The sequence below is a fragment of the Pseudoliparis swirei genome, chromosome 4 (assembly GCF_029220125.1).
Source record: "Pseudoliparis swirei isolate HS2019 ecotype Mariana Trench chromosome 4, NWPU_hadal_v1, whole genome shotgun sequence".
NCBI classification, from domain to species: Eukaryota; Metazoa; Chordata; class Actinopteri; order Perciformes; family Liparidae; genus Pseudoliparis; species Pseudoliparis swirei.
This window is the reverse complement of record NC_079391.1, coordinates 5100786-5127501: the sequence shown is the minus strand read 5'-3', so window position 1 is coordinate 5127501 and position 26716 is coordinate 5100786. Positions and strand designations below refer to the sequence as shown.

At 42.5% G+C, this 26716-nt stretch overlaps 1 protein-coding gene across 4 annotated transcripts in view; it reads left to right on the top strand.

The window, feature by feature from the left end:
• Positions 1-5386: 5386 nt before the first annotated feature.
• sema4bb (sema domain, immunoglobulin domain (Ig), transmembrane domain (TM) and short cytoplasmic domain, (semaphorin) 4Bb) overlaps positions 5387-26716 on the top strand; it is a 54305-nt gene continuing 32975 nt past the window's right edge. The window contains exons 1-3 of one of the 4 annotated variants that reach the window (XM_056413468.1): positions 12082-12146; positions 12256-12303; positions 24853-25256. In XM_056413468.1, coding sequence (XP_056269443.1) covers positions 25136-25256 — 121 coding nt within the window. In that variant the 5' untranslated portion in view covers positions 12082-12146; positions 12256-12303; positions 24853-25135. Of the gene's footprint in view, positions 5407-12081; positions 12304-23330; positions 23397-24852; positions 25257-26716 lie in introns of those variants that run through there. The other 3 variants (XM_056413469.1, XM_056413467.1, XM_056413470.1) reach the window with 3 other exon arrangements.

The window sequence follows — 26716 nt, the reverse complement described above, 5'->3', positions numbered from 1 at the left end:
TAAATTATGTCTTAACTAAAACTCGTTGACTGTAGATCTGCCACCAGCTTGTAAACAGGATATTTTAATGAAAACAATGTTGTGATATTTTACCTTGAATGGTACTTTTAGAGGGATAACACATTTCTAATAATGTTTTTTCCAACAGCAGGTATTTTTGGTGTTTTATATATCTATCCATCCATCCATCTATCTATCTATCTATCTATCTATCTATCCATCCATCTTTCCATCCATCCATCTATCCATCCATCCATCACCTATCCACACATATATATATATATATCAATCTATCAATCTATCTATCTATTTCTCTCTCTCTCTCTCTCTCTCTATATATATATATATATATATATATATACATATATAAATAAATAAATACACATATATATATATATTTATTTATTTATATATATATATATAAATATATATATATATATATATATATATATATATATATGTCTACCCTGGCCAAGTTGCTTAGTGATTTAAGATGTACATCATGTATTTGCAACATCCCAGCTGGGTACTGGGTAATGTTCTCGTTTACTCCTCACATGGACTCCTGAATATTCAACAAAAGACGTCACATGTGATCAAAATACCTCCACAAATCATCTGAGATAAGAGGAATCGCCCTGAAGTCATCTGAAGAACATCTGTTCTGTCTGAGCTTCACACAGGGTGTGTGTGTGTGTGTGTGTGTGTGTGTGTGTGTGTGCAATACAATGAATGATGGCTGAATTTGATTTAGTTTATTAAACTTTCAGATTATTTACACCTGTGCTATATCTACTCGTCATTATCTGCACACGCTGTAATTTCACCGCTGCAGGAACTCCTCTCACATTAACGCTTTTATTGATTTTTTTTCCTTCCATATGTGCTAATTAAATCCCAAGATAACATCTCGTCTGTCATGCAGCCGGTGGAGCATTGTGTGTGTGTGTGTGTGTGTGTGTGTGTGTAAGTGTGTGTGTGCACACACTGATGTATTGCACTCTGGGCTGCCATACTGATGTCAGCGGTCTTAGCCGGTGCTTCGTTTCCAGAGCCTGGGAACTCTGCCACCATGTTGACTTTAGATGTGGCCCCTTCTCAACCGGGCATGAATTTTTTTGTTTTCGTAAGACCGAGAAGATTCAGCTTCACTGGAACTTACAAAGAAAATACAAGCTGGCCACCATACTCAATAAATTACCATTATTTTGAAGTTATTCAAATATTCAGGCTGTTTTATCCTTCAATTAAAGGGAAAATCTGACTTTTCTAGACTATCCTCCTGGAGACTAAGGGGAAATAGAGTATTTCAACTTCTTATTTTTTGCGATTTCCTACCTATTTAGAGTTAAAGAAACATCTTACAATACAATTTTTTTTAATTCTTTGTATTTAAAATTGTACAGCATGTCCACTGTAGTGGACCACAGGACCATTTTTGTGAAAAAAACACCAAATATAGAAGATAAACTAACAAATTATATCTGTAGAGTGATATTAAACTAGTAATACATTAAACTTGATAATTAAACAAAATAATCCATCCATCTTAATTGTTTTTCTTGTTGGTTGAAGGACGTTCGTACATTTTATATTAAAACGGAACGTCTTATCTCCAGAACTAACATAGAACAGATATATTTATTTGAGTTTTGATTACCTAAACTAATCTTGTGTTTTATTTATATTTTGTGTTTCATGTATCGTATATTAATGACACTTTCAGTCTTTCGCGGCGGTTTCTACGATAAACAGGCGTCGGTCTAGAAAGCTGAACGCGGTGCCAGAATGAGTCACGTCCACTTTGTCGTGTTTCATTAGCGAGTGGAGAGGACGACCTCCTGGCCCGTGACAAATAAAAGGTCAAACCTGTTCAGAGCTCCCCGCACATCGACGTAAACAATTTAAAAATAAAGATGTTTTGCCGAAATGAAACATAAGAAATAGACACGCAAAGAGGCTTTTGCAATCATGGGACCCAAGTGCCTCTGAAGGAAGGGGAAGGGGGGGAGGGGGCATAAATATTTCATTTTTTATGATTTAATGGTTTTGATGGACATAATAAGGGATTTTTCTGTTCTGCAATTCTGTTCCTTTTTCTTTTTAGCATTGGTTGACGAATTTCTCCTTTTCCTTTCCTCATTGCATCTCACAGAAGATGGATGGAGCATTCCCAGTCTGCAATTTCGACATGGGAGATGTAAAAGGAGGACAACGTATGCTTTCACTTGAAACATCACCAAGAATCACTATGGGAAGGTTTGTGTGTGTGAAAAAAGTATTTACCATATCGCATAATATTGCGTGAGTGGCAGCAGTTCTAAAAGCTGCAACAATAAACGTCCCATAAATATGTTAAATAGAGAAGAATCATCAATCATTCAGACTCAGGAACCTTTTTATTGTTTGATTCACACACTGAGATTTTCTCCCGTACTTTTAAAAGTATACCGTTATTTATGTATTCTAGTCTCACAAATGTCCTGCTAGTTATCTTCTCTGTTTATTTATTTGATTGCACCTTTTACAGTGTATTGTGCTTTACTCTTTTAATATTAACATTTTTTTGGCCCCTGTTATTGACAAATTTTATTATTTGACAACTCAACTGCACTTTGTGATACGTTGTATGTTATAAGTGCAAAATAAATCCACTTTACTTACTTTACTTATTACAAATGAGTCTGATTGACAGATAGGTGGAGGCTTCAAATTAGCCCAGTTGGCTTTTTGTCTCTTCCTACACTGAGTTATTCATTTATATCTCTGTTGTGATTTTTATTGTATTTTTTTATTCTTTTGAATGGTGCAAAAATAAAAAAGACCTCACTATCTTCTTACAAATAAATTTGATTAACAAATGCTATTTATATAAATGTAAAATAAAAATCACAAATATATTTCTGCATTTCTATGTGGATTTCTATTCATTTGTTTGTCGATCGCACTGCCTTTGTTTGTGAATCGCTACACACGTGTGTGTGTGTGTGTGTGTGTGTGTGTGTGTGTGTGTCTGTGTTTTGAGTCTCAAAAACCCCACACACAAGTGTTGAATAGTGTGTTGAATTCACTCGCCTATACAACTTCTTACACTTACAAAAACAACGCCTTTAGATTGGCAGTCGAGACACTTTTCTTAGGACATCTCCATCGTGGCTGAATGGATTTTTAAAAACCTCCAGCTGTATTATTTGTGCAGCTTGAACTGCGAAGATGGTCTTTACCACAAGTGTCCGGCCCCCCCACCTGCAGTATAACCACCTCCTGCAAGTAAAGACATGTCGTGTATATAGCTGCATCCAGCTCTCTATCCTCTATAGGACAAAGGACATCTTTCAAAGATCGTATATTCTCTACAATATTTTGTTGTTGTTGCCAAGTTCAAATGTTCCATGATGCTTCCTGAGGTCAATATGTTGAATTCACCCCCCGACACAACTTCCTTATCTACGTGTTTCTGCCACCTGCTTTCCTCCAACCTCGTGGTCCGTCCGTCATGAGGGCAGATCGGAGCAGACGGAGCAGACGGAGCAGACGGAGCAGACGGAGCCGAGGTGCCAGGATGACCCTGAGCTGTCTTTGTGTTTTCCTCCCTCTCTGTTGGCTGCACACAAGACAGGTGATCGTTGATGCTATGAGGTGGAAGAAGTGTGTGTGTGTGTGTGTGTGTGTGTGTGTGTGTGTTTCTCTTCCACTTAGAGGCGTGCTATGTCACAGCCAGCAGAAAGTGTTTGGAATCACTCACCTGAAATGTCAGTGACTTCCTAACAGGGTGTCCATCAGTGCTTTTTTTCTCTCTTTCTTCTTCTCTCAAACTGACAAGGGAGCCATTAGCTTGTGGCGGTGTGGAGGGAAGGGGGCGTGTCTGAGTTGTTTCTGTTCGAAGTAACAGAAGAAGAAGAAAAAAAGAAAGGAAAATCAGCATCTGGAAAGTATCGTGCACATAAAAACTGTGAGAATGTTTATTTATAGATTCCAGGAGGTTTGGCTGCATGATCTATGAAATGTGGTGTGATCAGTGCACCTTCTTGATTATTGCTGTTGTTTTCACACACACACACACACACAGGTGCAGCCACCATGACGACAGTGCACTGGATGCAGCGTGGCCACAACCTTTAATCGACCTGTGGTCCGCCGCAGAGGGAGATAATACAGTGATGGTGATGCAGACACACACACACACACACACACACACCTTCCCCCGCCCATACCTCCCTGCAAACCTGCCATTCCCTAGTCCATGATGTAATGCTATAGCAGACCCCTCCTCTGCCGCCTCTCCCTCCCTCCGTCTCTCACACACACTCCTCTCTCTCTCTCATTCTATTGGTGGCTCCCGTCTGCATCTGCTGGATCAGCTCTGACTCCCTGCACGCACACACACACACACACACACACACACACATTCACACACACACACATATGCACACTTCCACGCTCCCCTCTCACACACTTTTTACACATACACTACCGGGGGGATTCCTCCGCCACTGCTGCAGCCTCCGCTCGCTCCACCTGCCTCCTGTCTGCCGCCGTTGGGGGGAGGGGGGGGGGGGGTGGCAGGGGGAGGAAAGCGTGGTGAGTACCTCCTTTTCTCTCGTGACAGCGGGCGATAGCGGGTCACAATAAGACAATACGGTGGGAGGAAGCCGGGGTGGGAGGAGGGGCTCTGCAGAGAGTGGCGGACAAACACCGGTAGCCGGCATCGCTGCCACCGCAGCCATGGGAGGAGAGGCTGAGGCTCCGAGTGATTCTCTGTGTGTGTGTGTGTGTGTGTGTGTGTGTGTGTGTGGTTGCTCAGTTACTACGGATACCGGCCATTAGGGCGCTGCAGGGTGCCATGGCAATAGATTGCATTCAGTCGGGTTATTGGGCTAATTGTGTGTGTGTGTGTAGGTGTGTGTGGGTGTGTGTGTGTGTGTGTCCTAGTAAAGGTGGTGAGGTGCATGACGTGTGTGTCTGTCTGTGTGTCTATGTGTGTGTGTGTGTGTATGAATTATGAAGACTAAACATGCTCCGGGGTGTTGTGAGTTGTCTGGTTCTCTTGTCAGTCACCTTAATTGCTTCGAGATAACACGGGGAAGGACTCCCACTCATGCTGCTCCAGTGATGCTTGAGTTCACTCTGAAGGTATCCGACATGTGCGGGCTACAATAAAAAGCCCCGACGGCCTCATTATGTGCGCGTATCGATTGTTCCGGTTGTGTCACTTGGTAAAACGGGGTGTGTGCGTGTGCTGTGAACTCGTGCGCCTGACATTTGGACACTTGCAGCTCTCTCCCCGTCTTCTCCGTCCACGCGATGCGCTCTGCAGCTTCCCACCGTGAGGCTGCGTGACGTCGAGTCCCATGAAGTGATGATATTTGATGGCTTCATGGCACGTCGATGATAATTGTAACTGAGGTAATGGAAGTCTGTGCTGCATTTTTGTTTTTTCTTGAGGTTGACCAAATTGAATTTTTGTGTATCCACTGTACTGCCAGCTAACCTCTCACATCCAAGTGTTGAAATGTCAATATTGTACAACGGTTGGTCTCCTCCACATGTGGACACTCTCATAACCAATTCATCCAGATGTGTTTTTTCATTTCTATTTCACATGGAGCCGGGAAGAATAAGAAGAAGAAGAAAAAGGCGGAAATAATTGACTGCTTTTTCAATTTCAATATAAATGCCCCTATGTTGTGGTTCACGTTTCTCTACACCCTGTTAGTGCATCACAGGGATCCATAATTCAATCTAGTCAATCTGGACGGAATAATCCATTAAATCAAACGATGTGTTTTTCTATACGCCGGATAATCTGCAAACAAATTAGCTTTGCGATGCTTTTCCAAACGCATTATTATCAATGATTGCAGCTGTACGACCTCGTGGAAAAGATGCAACCCGCAGAGATATTTTGGGAAGTCAGCTGGCCCTCGTGGAAGTGTGTGTGTGTGTGTGTGTGTGTGCAAATATGTTGCAATATGATTAGCACATGAAACGGCTCTTCCTCGAGGCGGTGTGAATGGAAAGTAATTAGGATGTTGGTCAACAGACTAATAAACCAACAGGGATGGAGAAAGCACAACGAAGTCGGTTCCATATTGGCAGTTAAAGCATCATTAGGTTAGTGAGTGGTCATAGCGAGATAGTTTATGGATTATCTTACTGTGTAAATGCAGTTAGAGCCGACACTGTGCTTCCACACTTGGCCCAAAGACCTTTAAGAGTAAAACAATGCACATAATAATGCACATACAATCTAAATGTTGATATTCTCCCTGAGAATATTCTCATCTGTTATTGGATCATCCTCCGATGGGGAGGAGCCTCTTCTCTCATCAGTGAAGTCCAGGTGGCAGAACCGGTGCTGTCGGTATGATGAAGAGTTTAGAGGGGCGACAGTTCATTTTGGGGAATTCTGCCGACGTCAGCGGATTGGTCTGTGAATGTGTGAATATTTTAACTCACTGCAGGTAGAAGTGTGAAAGTCAAAAGGTCGCTTCAATCCATATTTCATCCACTCTGACAGTGTGAGACCAGTTTTGGATCTTGAATGCAGCACAGAACAGATTCTCAGACGGGCGACTGTGTGTCAGAGGTCAGCAGGTCCATCTTTAAACCAGGGGGTTGGTGGTTCAATCCCCGCCCTAGTCGATGTGTCCTTGAGCAAGACTCTGCTCCCTGTGTCCACGGTGCATGAATGTAACATGTTATTTACTTTGGATAAAAGCGCCAGCTCAATGTAATAACAAACCTTTCAGTCCCTGTTTTATAGCTGGTGTTAAACAGGCTTCATAAACACTATCAGCTGTTTTAATAATACGTAATAATATTTTTAATAATATTGTTTTAAAACAACACTACAAGTATATTCCCAAGAATGAAACATGTGAGGATGTGAAGATGCTTTATTGTGACCGACCAATAGATGCTCTGGTTCTCCTGAAAGCAACTCAAATACTGAAGAACTGTTTCTGCCTATAAACCATATACCATATAAACTTCTAACGTCCAAAAATCTAATTCAGGCTATTGAATAACTGCATTGTGTTTCTGCAAATGGCCCAAAGCAGTTTAATAAAGACTAAACTCAGAAAACTAGGTTGAGAGCAAAGAACAATATGGATGATCCTTGTTCAACAGATGAACATCTAGTTTGTTCTTTTGATTACAACGACTAAAATACCCATGAAGGATTACTAATATCTTTCATTGTTATCCGAGCAGCTGATAGAAATGTCCTTCTGTCGGTTAACTTTTATTTTGAAACACAAACCTTGACGGAGTGAACGTGGCGGATGCCTAGATTAGATCATAATAATAATAAGAATAATAGTAATAATAATAGATGGATAAATGTGCCATTAAAACCTAAAAAACACCAAAGTATTATGTTACATTTAATGATATTCCCCTTTAACGCTGTACTATATATTTAATGTCAAGATTACTAAAGTTCTTTGTGCTGATAAATTCATTAAAAAAATTATAATCTAAAACTCATTTATTAATTCCCCAGTGCCTGGAGGCTTTTTTTCCATAGCCTACCCCGCCCCCCCCCCCCCCCCACCCCTCCCCTTATATCCGCCTCCCGCCCCTTTCCGCTGTGCAGCTGTGCAGGACCTTCACCTCTGACCCTCCCACTGCAGCATCCTCAGCCTCCCTGCTTCAACACCACGAATAAGAGCCAGACAAAGAAAATCCATGTGTTGAGCACGCACACACACACACACACACACACACACACACACACACACACACACACACACACACTGGCGTCTTCGTTGTAGCTGTGCTCGTTGTCACTGGCGTCACTTCCCCCCCGAGCCGGACCACATGTAAATGCCATAATCTCAGCACGTCTTTCCCCCCCGTGGCTGCACAGAAGCTTCCAGACAGCCGATATCCTTCTCGTTCATTATGGAAGATAACGACGCCTCCAAACAGTCGAGTATCTCCTCGTGGCGTCGGAGGGTTTGTGTACATTCCCTAATCGTTGCCACTCGTCAGGCTCTCTCTCTCTTTATCTTGTTTTTTTCTATTTGTCTTTCTTTGTTTGTGAGTATTTCTTTCTGGAATTTTGTAATTCTGCAATGTAGGTAAACCGTAACATATTTTTTTGCATCCTTCTTTCCGGCCACATCTTCAATTTATGTCTATTTTTTTTTTTTTTTACCAAGAAGGCAAACCTTAAAAAAACAATCAAAGAAATTAAGATTTTGGTCGAAACATTAAAAAATATACATATATATATAACAGATTGCCAAAATACCTTTTCATTAGTTGCTTCAATCCTTCAGTTTTAAACTCTTCCTAAAGATGAGCTGCGGTGACAGTCAGCTTGTAAACCTCTTAGCTTTAATTATGAAGGGGAACCAAAATAATGAGATTATTAAACATGAACGAGCCCGTTAAAGCAGATGAGATGATTTGCATCTCCTGTAAAAAAAAAACAAATTCAAAAGTCCCTGTCCCTATAAACACAGCGAGGATCGGTGGCTATGAGACGTCAGGGTATGGTGATGTGGACATGAGCGGCAACAGAGATGTATTCTCTTTTTCTTAAAAGAACACCAAGACATGAGAGTGCGTTCTCTGGTTTCTTAAAGTTACAATTTGAAAAGAATCAAACATATTCTCTCACATACCTCCATTGGTGTCGTATTGTATATGTGCTTCGGTCTCGGGGTGTTTGGCCCTGAGATTTTTGCCTTGACCCAAATTCACAAAAGGTGAAAAGCATTGTATTTAAGGTGCTCAGAGCATTTATTTAAAAAAACATTATAAAAACTAACACTCTCCACAACTAATGCAATACTTGTTTTCCTGTTTTTACATCAGGTTTTGAAGCTGTTTCACCTCCACCCACAATTCATTTCATCTTTTTCAGCTGCGGGCTGCTCCTCCATCTATTTCGTGGATTGCATTTTTGGAACAATAGTCCTTAGGTTTAGGCAACACACTTACTCTTTACTCTTTGAACTTACTTTGATCTTTGTTTGGGTTCAAATAAATACCTTCTGGCGGAAGCGCCTGAGGGCATGCACTTCTCCAAAAACGAGTACAAAACGAGCCGAACACTCGGGGTAAAATATAATATTAGCCAATCGTAGCACAGTAGGGCGAGACTAGGTAGGAAAATTGTTGTGGCGGGAAAAAAATAACGTGCTTCGACCTTCTTATCTAAACACGCAGTTCTTTAACAATTAGTCTGCATGCTGTCTGCTTTGTTGCCAGTTTTCCAGTATGGACATACAGAGCTACTAGAAACTGCTCAGCATCAGTACGTCGTCGAGTAAGGACTTGAGATGTGTGTTTTGTGCATATTAGCTTGTGTTTGCTAACATGCTAGACTATCGATGGTGAACATCGTAACACCGGCTGAACGAGGTGAGCACGAGGGAGTGAGAAAACGTGATTATTTGACATATTTAAACTGTATCAGGGTGCAATTGGACGAGTTATGTGTCGCTTTTCAGACAAAAATCTCAATGTATGATGAAGGTTTTTGCATTTGCACAAAAGTTACTGACAAGCATTTTTTTTTTGCGATTCTCATCTTGTCCGAGAAACATTAGTTTGCATCGGTTTCCCACGTGGGAAAAGAGTGAGAGTGAGAGAGAGAGAGAGTGAGAGAGTGAGAGTGAGAGTGTGAGAGAGAGAGAGAGAGTGAGAGAGAGAGAGAGAGAGAGAGACCTGCACCAAGTGGCTTCACAGTCTGCAGGGGCGGAGCTTACTGGTTAGGGGCGGAGCTTACTGGTCAGAGGGTGCACATCTCATGGGGTTGTGAGTTCAAACCTCGTTGCATGTCAACAATTCTTGTTTTCATCCCCCTCTACATAACATGTATCTACAATAACCTGCTGGTCATTGTTGGTATAAAAGGCCGAAAAATATGTCTATGACTATTTTTGAGACAACAGTCAACGGCCATGCGCCCACACCGTGGAGTCTAATGCTAACGTCGGCACGCTAACATGTTTAGCATAATGTTTACTGACGTCACCATCTTAAAATGCTCCCCGCTGCGTTCGTGTACCATTACAAGGGAATGTTGTTATTTGAGGGGCGATGTGATCAACAACCACGCAGCGTTTGTGAAATTCAACCTTCAGGACTTTTTTGTTTTTGTTCTGCTCATTGTTTTGGGGTTAAAAATAATATATATAATATGCAGCATTGTGATATCAGTGACTGATTATGAACTTACACTTTTTTAAAACTTATATCTAAAGGATTTTTTATGGATGCTCATTTTAAATATATATATATATATTATTTCCTGTACCCTCTGGAGTGCCTTTACGTACCCCCATTTGAAAACCACTGGCTTAATGTATATTAATAGACTAAATATAACTGCAGAACAAAAAGAAAAGCGGGAAATTCCACCCGATTTTTAGGGTAATTCATATCACTGAGGGGTACATCCACCTCCCTGTTGTTGCATGCCGGACTTTTATTACAAGTTTTAATCTTCTTAGAAGTAATCCTTGATTTTGAATTTGAGGGATAACCCGGCAGATAAAGGAGAGCAACCTCGATTTGGCGTCTGTCTATCAGAGAAGATATAATAAAGAGCGAGAGAGAGAGAGCGATAGACTGATATGATGAAATGCCATTGATTTAACCCCTACCTGTCATATTTCCAGTTGGGAGTGGTTGGCCTTTTCTTTATTTGAGGCACAGTCCTGCAAAACCAGTCAGACATGTGACAACGTTTCCCAAATAAAGTGTCAGAGTTTCTGTCAGGCCATCGATAGATGCAGCCTCAAGCTGCACTGTCATCGCATTTCTGTGTTAACAGTCAAAATATCTGACAAATTTCTCACATGTCACTGATAGCAAGGAGCTGGAGACTGATTATTAATGGCGTCTTCTCCCCTGCGGGCGTGGAAGACTTTGTTTTGTGTCACGATCATTTTGATTGGACGTCCAGAGCAGAGGTTGAGGCCAAAGGCTCTCCAGAAGATAAACTACATGAAGTGTCCACGCCTTTGAATATTCTTTTATGGGGGAAACAACACAACAAGAGAAGAGAGATTACACATGAATGGTTGAGTCATGGTTGTTTTCAAGTATTGGCCTTTCTCACGTAATCCCTTGTAATTCTCTTTGTGGCGGAGGCTCTCTTTGTGATTCATTGTTTGACGGCTGCAGGGCAGCCTGAGAAGAGAGGAGAGGAACAACACTTGACTCACCAAGAGACAACAGAGCAGGAAGAGTCACTATCACAATCTGACAGAAGTGAGATTTCAGTCTCTTCCCTTCTCTCAGGCCATATCATTCAAAACACATTTCATGAATACTTTAAGAATGTGTTTAAAAAAACGAGAAATGCATATCTTGATCCACAACGTTGATGACCTAGAGACTGTAGACTATATATTTTATTTATTTTTTGATGCATTTTTGGCCAACCTTTAAATGTTTTAACATGTGTGATGGGACATACTTCACGTTTTATTTAGTGTAAAACAAATACACTGCTATAAATTGATTTTTTTTTTAAAGTCTCAAGTTTAGACAAGGACCGTCACAATATTTGCATAAATACTTGCAGCTCTTGGCACTGCATTTATATATATATATATATATACATATATATGTTTATATTTAATATACATATATATATATGTATATTAAATCTTCAAAACAATATATATATATATATATTTATATTGTTTTAAATATTTAGTGTATATATACTAAATATAAATAATAACAAATATATATATATACTAAATATGAATAATAATAAATAATAAAATGTGTATATATACTAAATATAAAATAAATACATATATAATGATAATAATAATACAAATATTTAAAACAAATATTTAAAACATGTTTTAAATATTTAGTGTGTGTATTTTGACCCGATAAAGGGGATACTCTACCTATATTGTAAAATATGAGTCGCTATTATCGCTCTTGGAAATGCGTGACCATGCGCGCGTCCCGCGGCTCGCGCACGGCCCGCTGCTGTCGGGCAGCGCGTGCAGTGGGAGGAGCGAAAGTTGAGCAACCTGAACGCAGCAGCGTCTTCCGAGCGGAGTGAGAGAGGCTCGGTGATGGACTTCACGACGCGGATTTAACTCGTGTTACGTTCCTGCTTTTCTTTTTCTTTCCTCCAGCTGAAGCCTTGAGCGGTGACCGAGTCTCTTCTTCCTCTTCTTCTTCTTTTGTGTTGCTCCGCAGCTCGTGGATGGTCTCTTTTCTTTTTTTGGCTCCTCGGTGTTCTTCGGTTTTCTTTTCCAGGTTCCAACACCTTTCCTCGGGGGACATGAGCCGGAGTAACTGAATCAAGTACGTCCAGTGTTTGTTTTTTTGCGTGGAAATATTGCTTTTTGCACGTTTTTTTAAGGCTCGCATGCATTCATATGTTAATTTTGGAGGCAATGTATTCAATTATGGGAGCTTTTGAGCGTAAATTGAGTTTTTCTGAAAACCTCCAGTGGTTTTTTACCTCATGATACTCGATATGAACCCAGAATGTCTTCCTGTCAGCGCCACAGTTCGTACCCTCATGTCACTTCCATCAGGGATGTGCTGAACGAGGCTCTCACGTGCAGCATTGCCTGATTGCTATACTGAGCCAAGCCCCCCCCCCCTTCCCACAATACGATTTTAGAAAAATCGTAACTAATTAAATTACAGCATTATTATTTGATTTGAAGCACTGTTGGGGAAATGTGCACGTAGGCACTCTGCAGTGGGGTAAACAGTCCAAAAGAGAAGAAACATCTCTGTGACTTTATGCTTTTATTTTGGTAACATTGTCCAGATTGCTGCTGTCACAGGTCTGTGAGCTCCACGCGGAGACTCATGGAATTGCCTCAGTCCAACTTTACACTTGTTTCATGACACCATGCTCTTTTCCTGTAATTCTCCTCCTATCTCTGCAGGCATCTGTTGTGCCTCCCATATCGCTCTCTGCATTGCTTTTAAACAAACACTATAAAATGTGGACGTTTATCCGTAAACTGATTGACCAATAACTGGAGGCAGTGACGCAACCGAAAGCCTGGTTCGCAGTGTTTAGAATAGATGATGCTGCTATGCTTTGTGGGAATCAGTGAAACAGTCTTGTCCCCCTTTCAGGCCTCTGCTGGTCTTCTCTTTCCAGAGTGCGATACGGTATCAGCAACTCTGACGGTCTCGGCCTCTCACTGTAAACAAACCTCTCTGGAAGTATTTGAAAAAAGCATCTTGTGTGCTTCCACCCGGTCCTCCCTCTCTTTCTCTGAAAAACACTGGCACATATGCACACACAGAACCCCCCCACGCAATCACGCACACATTAAAACACTCAAAACAAACACACAACCACACACACACACAGACTCCACCCAGCACTCCACCCACTGTAACAACTTCAGAGGAATGGTCAGCATGTGGAGAGGTTGTGGTGAAAGAGTTGGGGAGGGGAGTAGGGGAGTACACTCTGGTTGTGTTTAACCCCCCCCTTAAAAGTTAGTGATATCCCACGTAGTGTCCAGAGGGGCTGGATGTGCTCGGTACAATCTGATGGGAACGTGAATGTTCAGGGTCAGTGCCGAGACGTGGGGAAAAAACGTAATTTCTATGGCTTCGAGTTGATCCAGACGGGTCCGAAAGGTCTTTTGTTGTCCGACCCGGATAAAATGAGCAAAGCGTGACAACAAACACAATTTGTAGTTTGTAGTTTTTTTCCTGCAGCTCGAACATTTTGCAGGGAAAAGAAAGAAAAAGCACATCGAGTTTGAAGAATCTGCAAGACTTCCTGTCGCGTTGCTGAATCCTAAAACTGTGAGAAGTCACACCTTTCGTTTGTTGCTTTTACACATGTGCCGATTGAAGTTTAACGGTTCGCATTTGCATTCACTGAAAAAACCTGGCTGTAGCTATAATGGCTGACTGTCTCTGCTCTGCGTCTACGCATAGCTTTGTCCTCCAGGTGCGAGGCTTTCGTATTCAGTGTGACCTGTAGAAAGGCCGGGCCCAGGCCTGGAGGGGGTCTGGGAGCCGGTGACGCCTGCAATTCATTCCCTTAATTCGCCTTTTCTACCTTTTTTTTCCCCCTCTAGTTTTTGTTAATCTTTTATCCCGCTCTGGCATCACTTCACAAACCAAATCTGTTTTCGGTAGTAACAACATGAACGTGTTCCACTTGCATTGACTCATCTGTCATGCCCGGTCATCGCTGTTCACACGGCGAAGTCTGTAGCTGCAAGTCCTCACACGCTCCACCACATGGCGTTAGTCCTGAAAGACGTGCTGTATATTTACTTAACGCCGTTTACCAAATGTACCTCGCGTGTGTAGAGAGCGCGCCGCCATTCTCCGTCCTGTGGCTTCTGCTTTTAGTTTACACTGGAGACTCAATGTGGCATCATTGGTATTCTTTATTTAGGCACCTCCATGAAAGGTAAACGCAATAATCGAGTCTCGTGATGCTCAAATTACATCTGAGATTGAACAGAGAGGACCGGAATATCTTAATTTAAATTAGTGCCACGTCATCTCTAGTATTTCTGTAGTTGTTTTTAGAGAAGCGTGTTCGCACTCGCGTCATAAAGCTGACAGGCGGAGTTCAACCTGCAGCTGGGCGCAGCCTTCAGTCATGTCTGACAACCGTCTGCATCCACTGGGATGAGGCCGTAACCGAGGCGGCCGTCTACGGATGGAAAGATATTATGTAACGTGTCCTTCGGAGAGAAGATAAAGTCTTACTCGTTCTCTTTCCCTGTGATTTTTTTTTTTTTAGAGATGGAAACCAGGCTTTCCGTGTGCCTGGAATGTTTTTCCTTGAGACTTTGATCCGATAACTTTATCGTCTATTTCCATTGGAGCGATATGGAGACACAGTTGTGTTTGTATTTTACCCCTAAGATGGTCTTTTAGATTCAGTATTTACATAAAATGTAATAAAACCAAATTATTTTGCTATACAAAGAAAGAAATATGTGGCCCTAGGGGAGAAAAGAGATGAGCAAGCAACTTACTGAAGGAAATACAGTAGTTTTATTTGTTTTTAAAGTTGTTTTTCTCTTACCTGTCACGCTATTTATTATTACCTTCGCATTGAAAATGCGGAAGGTTATGTTTTGATCGCCGTGTATTTATTTATTTATTTGTATGCGTGTTACTCGCATAAATAAAAAAGTATTAAACTGAATCGCATGAAATTTGGTGGGATGATTGGTTATTATCCGGGGACCATTTGATTAGATTTTGGGATCGATCGGGTCAAAGGTCAAGGTCATGAAAAGGTCAACATCTTCTTTTTACCATAGCGCGGTCAATTGTTATCTAATTGGCATTCAACTAATGCCAAAATGTTCATAATTCAATGCCCAATCTTGTGATATGCGAAGGTATGCGCTCTACCGAGTGCCTGTTCTAGTTCTTGATTGCTTTGGTTTGATTTGCTTATAGTTTTAGAGTGTTATCAACCATCTTTTGAACATTATAACACTCTATGGCTCTCTGCTTGACAAGGTCTAAGGATTATCTTGAGTAACCACAAGCTGAGTGCCTTTTTATAGCCCCATAATATGCACTTAAAGCCATGCATCTCTATAGCAGATACCTACAAAACGACAAAACGATGCAACTCGTATCAAAACAATCTAGATGGATAGACGGGTGAGAGGAAAAATATGTATTTTCTATTTTGGGGTGGACTTTTCCTTTTCTTTTCTTTTTAAAGCTTATATTGTAACGCATGAACAAACGTTGTGCTTCCATCCACGTGTCCACCCTAATCCAAATGATTAGGGGAGGAAAGGGGGTCAGAAAAAGGGGGATTTATTTTTGCAAAGCACCTGCAGAACATGTGCAGGTGGCCGACAAAAAAATGATTTTAAGGGTTTATGAGAGGCTTGCAACAGCCACCGATTCCAGATTGTTTTCCTTCTTAATCGATTGCTGTCGGGGAGACAATTTCAACAAAAAAGATGAACAACTTTTTTTTAATGATTGAATTAATTAGGGTGCAGGATCAAAACGAGTTGTACCGATTCTTTTTAAAGTCTACCGTTTAGGTATTGTGATATATTTAGTGTTGGATATATTGACGCTGTGGAGGGAAACTTAAACTTAACGAAAACTTACATTTACTTCCAGTTTCTAATCTCCTCTCCGGTTAACTGTTCCAGGTGAATTAATAAATGATGATCCTGTTTCTTATCACCTTTTTATCAGTGGGATTGTTTCCAGGAGATTCCACACTGTGGACCTATTACTTCCTTTTATTGACAAAGACGGTAAACAAAGTGTGTCACTGTTCCTTGTTTTGACGTTGACTTATTTGCAGAGTGTAAACCGCCGTCAGTCATGAGGAGGCAAACCAGATGGACGGCTCAGGCAAACTGTGTCATGTTTCCACTCAGGATGATAATGAGCACAGTGTTGTGTTCAAGGCCTTGTCATTCAGGTCTTCTGCGTTCGTACCTGAACTGTGTGACGAGGTGAACCAAGGGCCAGAAACTAAATATTGTCATCTGATACACTTTTTTAAAATCCTATCGGCCCCGTCTGTCAAACCAGAGTTAAGAAATGAGGTTCAACTGCAGGGATTATCCCTCCAACTCTGTTTAAGAGTCATGAGATGAATCGCCAAGTCTTTGGATTAGCAGATGAACTTTGATGCTAACACAGCCAGACCTCACAAAGGCCTCGACTCTGTCATTACGCAACTGTAAATCTCCCACTCTCCTTTTTTTCACGCCACAGAGTTTGTTCACAGAAGTTACCTGACATCATCATCATCAACTCAGCAAATGAATGAGATGTTGCCCTTTGTTGTGGCCATTTCGAATTGCAACAACGTTGCCTCTACATCTGCTACAATAAGGAGAACAGTGGTAGAAATACATGTGTTTTCTCCCCCTCTCTCCTCACTGCTGACGCCCTTTTAGAAGGTCATTAAGTTGAAGTCTGTTGGGCTTCAAGTGGAAATCTAAATCCTCTCTCTCTCTGTCTCTCTGTCTATTCTCTCTTTCCCCCGGAAGCAAACTGGCTCTAATCAAGAGGATTTCCTGATTGGTCAGCGCACTTCATTAGTCTAAATGGATCATCGTGTTAAAAGTGTGAGGGGCTCTTTTCAACCCAGATGCACATCATAATAAAAATAAACAATGAAGATTAGTGAAATCTGTTTTCCAGTGAGTCTAATAGTGCTCATTTTTAGTGACTCGCACATGTCTAGAGATTCCCAAATGTGTTCTCAGCCGGGTTGTGTGATCAAATGATGGCTCCTAAAACCCAACTGTACTCTTGACACTCGCAGCTCTTTATTGACGCTTTACAGTTCTTTCAAGAACTGATCTCCCGCTGTTTCCCCGTCTTCGGGCTTGAATAATTTGAGGCAACGGCAACTCTGTATCATCAGAGGGAATAAGGTGACCCCGACTCACCGTTCAGCACTTATCTCCTCTGCCAGCTCGACTTCACTCGCTCTTTTGAAATGATAATCGCTTCCGCCTGTGTGGCAACGCTGAGCAGTGTGTGTGCACAAATGTACAAAAAAGTTTGGCTATTCCAGCTTTGGATCACTCTTTGCTCTATTTTGGTGTGTGTGTTATTCAATTTTGAAAGTGGTGTCCCCACGTGACACCAACGCTTCAAGGTCCTCACGGGTCCGCGATTACAAGTGTGTGTGTGTGTGTGCCGAATGTATAGCAGATGTTGCAAAAGTCCCGTTGTCAACCTGAAGAGATCGCAGAGGGATGTGGTATCTTACGTTCATCAGTGCATTTTAATGAACACCTTTTGACTTTGGAGACACGGCCACGATGGGATCAGTGGCAGCGGTAGTGTAGTAAAACAATTTAGCACGGACCTGTCTGAGGGCTCGGGGTCATGCAAAGCCAATTGGTGCATATTATGCAATGTCCAGCCGTGCACCTAAGGAAGCTGGAGTCGGTGCTGTACTGTCCATTCCAATAACTTCATCATGAGCAGATGAACACCGGGTTGTCTCACTCGCATTAAGATTGCAGTTTAAATGTACCTCGACTAACTCCAGTTATCAAAACTTTTGTGTTAGTGTAAAAATTGCGTTTTCGGTTTCATTTGAGTATTTTTTTGTAAGCAGTGCGACCGCACATCTTTTCTGGACAGTGGATGCAGATCATCCAGAAGCAGTATCAAGCAATTCAAACACATTGTGTGTTCCTAAAATAGCACATTGAACGTGCAATCACTGAGTTATATCTAGTTTTAGTAAGTACATGTTGTTCTAAAAGGAAACTTTGATCCGTATTCACTTTTAACAGATGTCAGATTGAACCGTGAGTCATCTTGAGGTCGTGGGAAGGGACTGACTTATAAACTGAAGAGCCTTCAGCTTGATAGGAAGTTTGATGTCTCCTTGAGTGAGAAACTAATGTGTAATACGGTCCTTTTCTATAATTCTTGTTAACATTTGAATGCACAAGGGACGTGCGTCAGCAGGATGCATTGCAGCCAGTCATTAATAGCAAGATGATTCAATGAATAATTGAAAATACATGCAGGAAACATCCGCATCCTGATATTATCCAAACATAATCAATAATTCAGTAAACGCTGTTGGTTTAAATTCTCAGAAACCGTCGAATTACTGTCAAATAAACGCAGGATAGCAGATACTGTTGTGGCCAGAGAATAAATCCCAAAATATACAGTGAGTCTGATATCTGTAAAGTAGTTTTTGAGATATTTCTATTTCTTATCTGTCTCTGTAACAGCCTTTAGGTAAAGGACTGGAGAAGTGTGTTGCAACATAAACATTATCAGCTGCTCGCTGTTGTAAACAGGAAAACATTTGCTTAGAGGAAATTGGGAGGGAGGGAAATGTTAAATCAATGGATCTTGATTCGGTGTCAGATCTTGTTTCTTTTTTTGTGTGCCATTTGTAGAGATTTGTCTCTTTTGCCTTCAGGCATCAGGATAATGAATCTGTGCAGCTGTCTGATTATTATAGATGTGCTTAGAGGGTTTTGTTTATTTAATCCCGGGTTAAAGTCTCATCTGTTGAGTACTGACGCACAGAAGCCTTGGCTGCTTTCTACCTGCAGGGTAGAAATTATATTTAATAGAACAGTTTTCTCTCTGGTTGTGTGTGTGTGTTTACATTTCTGTGTGTTTGTTCTGTAACTTGGGAGAAAAAGCAGAAGACAAGCTGCCTTTGCTCAATTTGTAATTGACATTAACATAAAAAAACTCAATAAAATGTTTACTTTGCCATCTGATTTCCCGCTCCTATATGAATTTTGCTTTTAAGAAGCGAAAAAAACTAAACTGGCGGGCATTAAAGATGTTATAAGGGCTGTATTGTGCTCGGCTTGTTATGACAAAGTTGTTCATATTAAAAACTACTCTAAGGCCTCCGAGAGGATATCCTGGAGATTTGGCTCCGATAAAACGTATTACCTGTAATCCGCTGTACATTCTCCCCCCTGAAATCAATGAGCACATTTTGGCTCCAAACTCAAAGTTATACAGTTCCAGTTTATTTTTAACCCAGCCGTGATTTATTTAGGAGTCTGCGAGCAGTCGCTTAGCTTAAACCTTCCTCTTCACTCCCCCCTGGACCATTCCCAGGTGGGCTGGATGAGAGGAAATGTGAACCCCCCCCCCCCCCCCATGTTCACACCCCCTGTTCATATCCCCTGTACTGGTGCTTTATTTCATAAACCGTTTGAAAATACAGAACTATTTTACCTTCCACCCCTGAGGAATCCAGTTCAGAGGTTTAGTATTTCAAATACTTACAAAGTCAAGAGGACCTGTTTTTTGTTCCAAATCATCTATTTATTTGATATCTATCAGATGGACTCAAATCTCTGCCAGTTTAGTCGTGGAAAAAAAGTATGTTTGGGAACTTTTAAGATGCTGTAAAAGTGGAATTTTTCGTCGAGAAAACGTAGAGCTAGCCAGAGATGTGAAGCGTTGTGTCAGCACATCGCTCGGCTCCCTAATCGACCTTTTGTCTGCAAGCTGTTCCGCGTGAGGCTTTCACGGAGATTCGTGAAAGTAAAACTGATTTCATGGCGCGTGAGGCTCATTGCAGCTGCTAGAAAAGACCATAATAGTTGTATTTTAAACACATAATGAGTTATATGGCATCTCTTGCACAGCTTTATTGGCCTTTAAAAAAAAATACTATTTATATTATGGTATTCTATGCATATTTACAGTCTGGTCTCACCGGTTGAAATCGGTTATCCGTGTTCAGTGGAGAGTGTAGCCGGCTTGGCTTTAGGTCTACAAAGGCCTTTAGCATCTACCCCAACCAGAGGAATTTTATTTATTTACATATTGAAGTTTTACAACACTTTATAAATGGGGAACGGGCTTTGTAAAACACTTTTCTAGTCAACATTCACCCGTTCCATGCAAGGTGCCACCGGCCCATCGGGACTAACTAACATTCATGCACCGTGAGCTTAGCTACTGGAGCAAGTTTGGGGTTAAGTGTCTTGCCCAAGGACACATGGAGCCGGGGATCGAACCCCCAGTCATCTCATTGTATAGGACGACCCCGCTCTACCCCTGAGCCACAGGCTTCCCCTATCGTATGGACAAGTGAATCCACACATTCACACAAGTGAATGAGCATCGAGAAGCTGATTTAGATGTTTCTTTAAGATGATTTTGAAGCTTGCGCTTTGTAATACATGAACAAACAATCTCACAGTCTATAAAAAGACAATCATTGATTATTTTGGGACAATGGTTTACCCTCGGTTGACTTTTTAAACCAATCATGCACCGCTCACTCGGCTAAGCAGACTGCTATAAGTGAGAGTTATAATGGCAGACACAGCAGGCCGTCTCTGGCTTGTCAGTCACCTATTGAGCTCTTTTCTGCTCAACATAATGGCTCCATAAAATGTCTCTGAATAGTGGCACACATGTTGTTTTTAGGGTCAGACTTAGGGGGGTTGAGGGGGGATCTATCTATCTTACACTATTGCAAGGAGGAGTATCTCATCCTACAATTAATGTTTAGTTTGTAGCAGTTACTGACAGTTACCAGGACTGCAACTGCCAGTTTCCTAATTAAAAGCAAATGCTTTTATAGTTTCTCTTTCTCTCTGGACTTCAGACGCGCTCGTGATACCGTTGATGGATTTGGACGTCGGCCTAATCTAGCCTCATGTCGAGCTCAGCGATGGCGCTCTCATAACACGGTGCTGCCCGGCCCGCTGATTATCCCCATAAGGGCCTCGGCATGTGCCAAAAAGATTAAATGAGAGACGAGTGACTTTTGCCGGGGATGAGATATTAAGAGCCGGTCGCCCGAGCACAAAGCCCGGTCGTTTACACACAAAGCTATCCAAACGATTAGCGCTCCTTATTCCCCGTGACCTCGTCGTGACCTGGCGGAGTTTATCGTCCAATTTGGCATCCTCTCTCTCTCTCAACAGATGCAGGTATTAATATGGAGCTCCCCCAAGGGAGATTCGTGAAGGTTAATTAATCTGCAACCTTAAACAATATGGCACCAGATTCACCCTTTCATAAACACACGGGGCAGCAGACCTTCTGCCTGAGGAGCAGATGGGTCCTGTGGCCCGTACGGTAACGGCTCCAGTTAAATTTAGAGCTCCAATCCTTTACGTCCTATAACTGATGCGTATAACGGGATCGCTTTCTTTGGTTCGAGTACTTGCTGTCAAATATAATTTAATGCCTATTCATATTTAATAAGCTTTCTTCAGATCCATGCCTCGTTGTTATCCAGGAGGGATTAGGACACGACGTGATTCATTTGACTAGAATACATGTACTTGTAACGGGATAAGTGCGATGTTACATTCGTTTACCTGCCCTTTGTGCCCTTCCTGCACTTGGTGCCATTGGCGCCCTTCATCTCCTTGCTACCCTTTGTGCCCTTCCTGCTTGTAATGCCCTTCGTGGCCTTGCTATCCTTTGTGCCCTTCCTGCACTTGGTGCCCTTTGTGCCCTTCCTGCTTTTAATGCCCTTTGTGGCCTTGCTATCCTTTGTGCCCTTCGTGCCCTTCCTGCCCTTGTCGCCCTTTGTGCCCTTCCTGCTTTTAATGCCCTTCGTGCCCTTGGCGCCCTTCCTGCTCTTGGTGCCCTTGGCACCCTTTGTCTCATTGGTACCCTTTGTGATCTTCCTGCGCTTGGTGCCCTTCGTGCCCTTGGCGCCCTTCGTCTCCCTGGTACCCTTTGTGATCTTCCTGCTCTTGGTGCCCTTCGTGCCCGTGTTGCCCTTCGTAGCCTTGGTCCCCTTTGTGCCCTTCCTGCTTTTAATGCCCTTCGTGACCTTGGCGCCCTTCCTGCTCTTGGTGCCCTTGGGGCCCTTCATCTCCTTGGTACCCTTTGTGCCCTTTCTGCTCTTCGTGCCCTTCGTCCCCTTGCTAAGACCTTCGTGGATTTGCATCTCAGGTGTCGACCATCAATCTCGTCTTACTCGGGTGCTGCTCCAGTCATGAACGTTGTATGATTTACACCCGTGAGTCTTCCTGTATTCTTTGGATTCCCCAGACACTTTAAGCTTCCCAGTGTGCTGCAGGGGCCACTTCATATTGTCATAACTCAGAGGAAGACTGATCACTCCAACTCCTTTTTTTTGTGTTCTTGCTTCAAAGTACAATTTGTGGGTTTTTTTCTGTGAAGAGGCACCCAAGAGAGTTTTTCCAATCCAAGAGACTACAAGGGATAACATGAACTACAGGAATGAAGATCTATTGAACTCTTTTGTAAGACTTGGTTCTCGTAGAGACTGCTTCGTAGCTTTGATTAGGTTACTTCACACCTGAGAGAGTAACATCATCTCTGAGGTATTTTAATCTACTACATTTGGAAAAAATACAAAGAGTAACGATTGTTATAGCAATTTGGACCCAATCATTGCTTAATATTTCATTCATTCAGGTCTTTAGCACTCATCACTTTTTACCAACAACCTTTTAGGCCACTGAAAGGTCAATATAAATGTGTTGCGATAATTATTTATACACAACTGCATCCCGGAATTAGCCCCCTTTAAAAGCATCCTAAACCCTCAGAACAGCACCCCTCTCTTGTCATTAACATTTAAAAGACCTCTGCAGAGTTGCACATGGATAAGCCCTGCATGGGAACACGGAGACCTGGAGTGTGTGTCTGTGTGTGACACATGCCGGGCCGCCATGCTCGCTGTTGCCGTGTCAGCGGGGCCACGAGAGGCACCAGAGGAGGAGGGAGATGTTACCGGATCAAGGACCGCTGTGTTGCCCCCCCCCCCCCACACACACACTCGGGCTGGTGGAGTGACACGGGGCATATCGATCCACTGGTTGAGTCCCTGTGGACGGAGACACTGGGTGTGACGGCGAGGCTCAGATGCAGAGCTAAGCGAGGGAGGGAGGTTTTATTCAGGAAAAACTAGAGGAGTCTGTTTTGTCATAGCAAACGTGAAGGTGTGTGTTGCGAGGAGACGGGGTTATAAATCGCCGTCTGTCTTTCTGTTGTTGCATGACCAGTTTGATCGGAAGTCTCGGTGTACAACCCGGGGCCATTAGCCGAGGAGACCAGTTGTAAATATTTGAACGAGATCCCGTGGGAATAGAAGCGGTGATGTAAGCTCTCAACCGGAGACGCCGGTGTTTGCTTTTTTTTTTTTTACGTCGCCACCTACGTGAGAGGTCGCGGGGAGAGACATCCAGCGCTGCCGTGCAATAAGTAGTGAGTGGTGTTCACATATTACAGGAACAGGCTGTGCTTTGTTCACCGTACTCTTAATATATTGGTAAGAATCAAGAGAATCGACAATTAGCAGCTCGAGAGTTGGTGGAGACGAACAAAAGGGAATATTGGACTTTCATTTGGCATATTAACGTGAATTGCCATTAATGCTAATGTAGCTTGGTAGTAGCTGGATGTTTAAAATAGCAACTAGTATGCTCATAAGTTCACGTACCAAGAGCTTAACTTATATCTGCTGCGCCCAAGGGGCCACAGCTTCTATTATTGCTGTTCTACCAAGAATTTCACAGTTTATCTGAAACAAAAGATATGATTATTTTCGTCAAATGTCCAGTGTTTGTTTCACTAAGAGTGAGTAGTACTTATTTCAGATGTTTTCCCAGAAAGGCAACCCCTTTACTAAACACAAGATCTCAGCATAACATGCATAACCGTGTCCTTATCTGCACAATGAGGCCAATAAAAGTCAGGAAGCATTTGTGTTTGTTGCTCCTCTTTGAGACAGATAACAGACTTACTGTTCTTTCATTTATCTTTCATTTATTGCCCCCGACAGCCACAAAATCAGAGCCGAGCTGCCATGTTATCTTCTCGGGGATCTCTCACCGATTTGTTGATGACAGCGTAATCAAATACTGGGATTTAAAAAAACATGCTTTTTTCATCTCTGAGAGAACCGCTTGTGGGCTTCAGTGCAAATTGGACATTCCCCGAGACTTTAAAAGTTTGTGAAACCTTTAAGCTCCGCCCACGTGATGCGTGAGCTCATGCTGGCTGGCTGGTGGTCCGAATGGTCTTGTTTTAGTGGAGTTTTTCTCTTCTTTTTTTGGCAGTGTGGTGAAAGGGGGTACAGAAGGAGCATAAATATTTGCGCTTGTCATCGTGGCTTGAATCGAAGCCATCATCATCGGCGTGCTACATTTTTATATATTAAAGTTTTGTGGAAACCGCACTGTGACTCTTGAATTCTCAATTTGTTTGCATTAAAATCCGTAGCATTCTGCCAGAATGAACCCGCAACCAAATGCATCCTCTCTTTTGTCGTTGTGGGTTTACAGCGTCAACAGTTGGATCTGGATCTGTTGTTCTAGCGTGTGTTTCATCTTTTATTCTACATATTTTTTGGATCAAACAACAAAGAAACAACTTCTCTTTCTTTTCTCTCCACAGAATCGGAATGACTTCCAGTGAACGGCCGCTGATTGGATCTTAGTGCCGATCCATCGGAGAGCGCCATGAGCAGATGACAACGGGCGGCGGTCTTTAACTCCTCTTCCCCGCGCAAAGAGCCTGATATCCACTCGGAGTACGAGCATCGAGTCCAAGGACGCGTTCACTCCCCCTCCGCCTGCAGGACGATGGGAGTGAGAACATAAAGATCTGCACGGTCGAGGGAGGCTTAATGAGTTCCAAGGGATTTTAAAACGACACCGTGTGAGAGGATCGGGCAACCATGTGGACGTTAGCTGCGACCGTCCACCGTCTTCTGGCTGCCGCGCTGCTATTGGCCGCCTGCCTCCAATCACTGACGGCGACCGAGGATGACGTCACACCGCGCATCAGCTTCCCTTACAGTGAGTCGAAAACACTTCCGATGGCCTTGACGTGCAAAAAGTGTCAGCTAAGCACTGCGAGAGAGATATGCGATTAAATTAGTATTATATAAAAAATTAATTGAATTAATGAGAATTTATATATTTGCAACGGTTGTAACGCTGCGTTCACACCAAAAGGTGTTACGAGAGTTTAATTGCTTTTCTATTTGTGGCTCACGCACGTCATTCGCACCTTAGAGGGGGCGGGGCTTATCTCTGCGGCTTTTTAAAGTGCATCTCCGCCCTCCTGTCTGGGTTCATAACATTAATATAATATATATTTATCCATATTTATACATGACATCACCCGTAGGCTCACACAGCTCGGTGACTTTCACCAACTACGTATGAATGACTGTCTCTTCAGCAGCAGTCGGATTCAATAGCGGCGGAGCATCTCAACGCTGATTGGCTTTCGCAACTCGCGTCATTTCGAATTTGCTTCGTGCAATTGGCGTCATTCGCGCCGCCCGGCAAAAAATCCCATCAATCGCAACCATTTGCGTCTGTACGTTGACGCTTCATGGGAACTACTCACGCGAAAATTTGGTGTTAACGTAGCTTAAGAATGACGCGGTCGACCTGAAGCCCGACACTCGCCGCTGCACAGAGCGCCGTCGCTCGTTTATTCAAAGTTTTTTTTAAATTCTGAATATGTCGCATGTCCAAGTTGTACTGACTGCAACCCCTAGGGTCCCCAGAAAGGATCAGAAGAATGGTTTCCTTGGTCTATAGGCCAATGGTGTGTGTGTGTGTGTGTGTGTGTGTGTGTGTGTGTGTGTGTGTGTGTGTGTGTGTGTGTGTGTGTGTGTGTGTGTGTGTGTGTGTGTGTGTGTGTGTGTGTGTGTGTGTGTGTGTGTGTGTGTGTGTGTGTGTGTGTGTGTGTGGTAAGATTTATAATCTGTTCATAAATAGTTTGAACGATGGTTTCTTCTTCTCTTTTATCCTTTTCAAATAACTAAATACTTGAAAAATATACACTAATACTCTGCTCTCAAGTCAAACTTCAGCTAATTTACCTGACTAGTGGGAGTCCGACTTATCTTACAGTTTACGTGTGTTCTTTTTGGCGAATGTTGGCCAAATTAACTTGACAGTTTACGTCTTGGCCTAATTAGCTTAACGTACATCTGAGAAAGCCGCTCCAGCACTTTTATCATTTCATCTGACATCGTTCACTGTCGCTATAGGAACGGGTTCGCCCGCTTCTGACGACCTCGCTCGGCATCGCTCACTCGGGGGCGGCGGCCTTTTAGCAATCGGTCAAATCGACACAAAAAAATAATGTCATTCAAGTCGACGGCGAACAAATCCAACTCACGGTTAGTGGAGCAATGGCGGAGAACTCGAGCGCTCGCAGGTTCAAATGTGTACGTGTGCCAACTTGAAGAAGCCGGAACCACAATCGGCGCTTCTCATAACCCTAAATTATATGTTTG